Raw genomic sequence first — 1,907 nt, forward strand, 5'->3', positions numbered from 1 at the left:
TATATCTATGAATATATTTACATATCTAGATCTTGTTCTATAATGATAAAATAGTTAAAATATGAAGATTATTATCTCTTTCTGATATTTGGCATGAGAAAATATAACCTATATATATATTGTTAATATTAAATTTCAAAACCATAAAATGACTAAATGATAGGAATTTAACAAATCAAAGAACACATTCATAAATTTTTATACGACATATGAAAGACCACAGCGAAACTCACACATGCTTACTCATCAAGAATTCTGTCTCTGTGGAACACATGAATCACTCAAGTCCTAATCAATTAAAATATCACAGAAAGCAACATATTTTTGTGATAAGTTTTCCCAAAGCTTTCTTCATGTCTCTATTTCTTAGGCTATAAATAAAAGGGTTCAACATTTGAGGGAGCACTGTGTACATCATATAGGACACTGTAGTTATTCGAGGGGAAACCGTAATTGCAGAACAGATGTATACTCCCACTGCTGCACCATAGAATAAGGATACAACTAAAAAATGAGACCCACAAGTAGAAAAGGCTTTGTACCTTCCTCTCAGGGAAGATATTTTCAAAACAGATGTGACAATTTGAGTATAAGAGAAAATGATTCCAGAGATTGGAATTCCACCAAAAATAAATGTTGCAAGATATATGAGGATATAATTGATGAGAGTATCAGAACAGGCAAGCTTGATGACTTGAGCAAGTTCACAGAAGAATAGAGGAAGTTCATTATTTGTGCAAAATGACAACCGTAGTATCATCAGACATTGTAATAAGCTGTTCGCAATACTAATGATCAAGGACAATAGAATTAACAGACCACAGAAGTGTGGATTCATAATTACTGTGTAATTCAGGGGATGACAAATAGCTGCATAGCGGTCATAGGCCATTGCAGCAAGGACACAGCTTTCTAAAACAGCAAAACTCAAAACAAAGCAGGCCTGAGTGAGGCAACCTGTGTAACTAATGCTCTGGTCCTGTGTGTGGATGTTCTTCAGCATATTTGGGACAGTGGTTGTACTTAGGCAGATGTCAGTAAATGAAAGTTTGGAGAGAAAGAGGTACATTGGTGTTTGCAGATGGGAATCAGAGCTGACAGCAAAGATGATGAGCAAATTTCTCATAATTGTGACCAGGTATGTAAACATAAAGAAACCAAAGATGAAGGGCTCTTTTGTAGGATCATGGGTTAGTCTCATCAGAATAAAGTAGGATGTGCCTGTTTGGTTTCCAGGTTCCATGTTGCCGATTAACCTAGTAGAAATACAAAGTAAAATCAGATGTATGGACACAATACTTCATTTGGGAATATTTTAGAAATAAAATTTTTACCCTTAGTTCAGATGTATTCCTCAATCTCACTTAAAAATAAACCAGTAGATAATATTTTTTGATGTTGATTTTTATATAGGGTGATTTATTTATTTTCTTGTGTTTGAATGGGGATATTTCTGTGCATTGACACACATGAAGAGATCAGAATAGAACTTATATTAGTCAGGTTTTTCCTTTTGGCCCTTGAGCTTTGAGCTAGTAGTCAGGTTTTCAACCTTGGCAACAGGAAACTACCTGGAGAGTAATCTTGTAGGGTCAATAAATGTTGATTTTTGAGAACATATATTTTTACTGAATATCTTTACCATTTGTATAATAAAAACATGAAAGCATACATATTTTATTCTGCAAATTTTCCTTCCATCACCCTCTCTTTCTTTTTTAGTGTCATTTCTCTAAATACAATTTTAAGTAAAGTCTATACATATTTTCATTGGGAAAAGAACATTTTTATAAATTTTTGGTAATAGAGATTTTATATTGTTTAAAACTACAAATTTTCTTCATTTCAGTCATCACAAAATTAGTAGCAGAATTAAACATTTGACTTTATGTCATTTTCAATCCTTA

At 32.8% G+C, this 1,907-nt stretch overlaps 1 protein-coding gene across 1 annotated transcript; it reads right to left on the reverse strand.

Annotated features, from left to right (window-relative positions):
- Window positions 1–304: 304 nt before the first annotated feature.
- LOC116072556 (olfactory receptor 7G1-like) lies at window positions 305–1,249 on the reverse strand. Its single transcript, XM_031344014.1, has one exon. It carries the CDS (start codon window positions 1,241–1,243, stop codon window positions 305–307), a length of 939 nt encoding a protein of 312 aa, XP_031199874.1. The 5' UTR covers window positions 1,244–1,249.
- Window positions 1,250–1,907: the final 658 nt, after the last annotated feature.

The sequence above is a fragment of the Mastomys coucha genome, unplaced genomic scaffold (genome assembly GCF_008632895.1).
Source record: "Mastomys coucha isolate ucsf_1 unplaced genomic scaffold, UCSF_Mcou_1 pScaffold23, whole genome shotgun sequence".
Taxonomy (NCBI): domain Eukaryota; kingdom Metazoa; phylum Chordata; class Mammalia; order Rodentia; family Muridae; genus Mastomys; species Mastomys coucha.

Bases quoted from the DNA above. Each gene is read 5' to 3' on its own strand.
- LOC116072556 (XM_031344014.1), bottom strand. From the start codon at position 1,243: ATGGAACCTGGAAACCAAACAGGCACATCCTACTTTATTCTGATGAGA.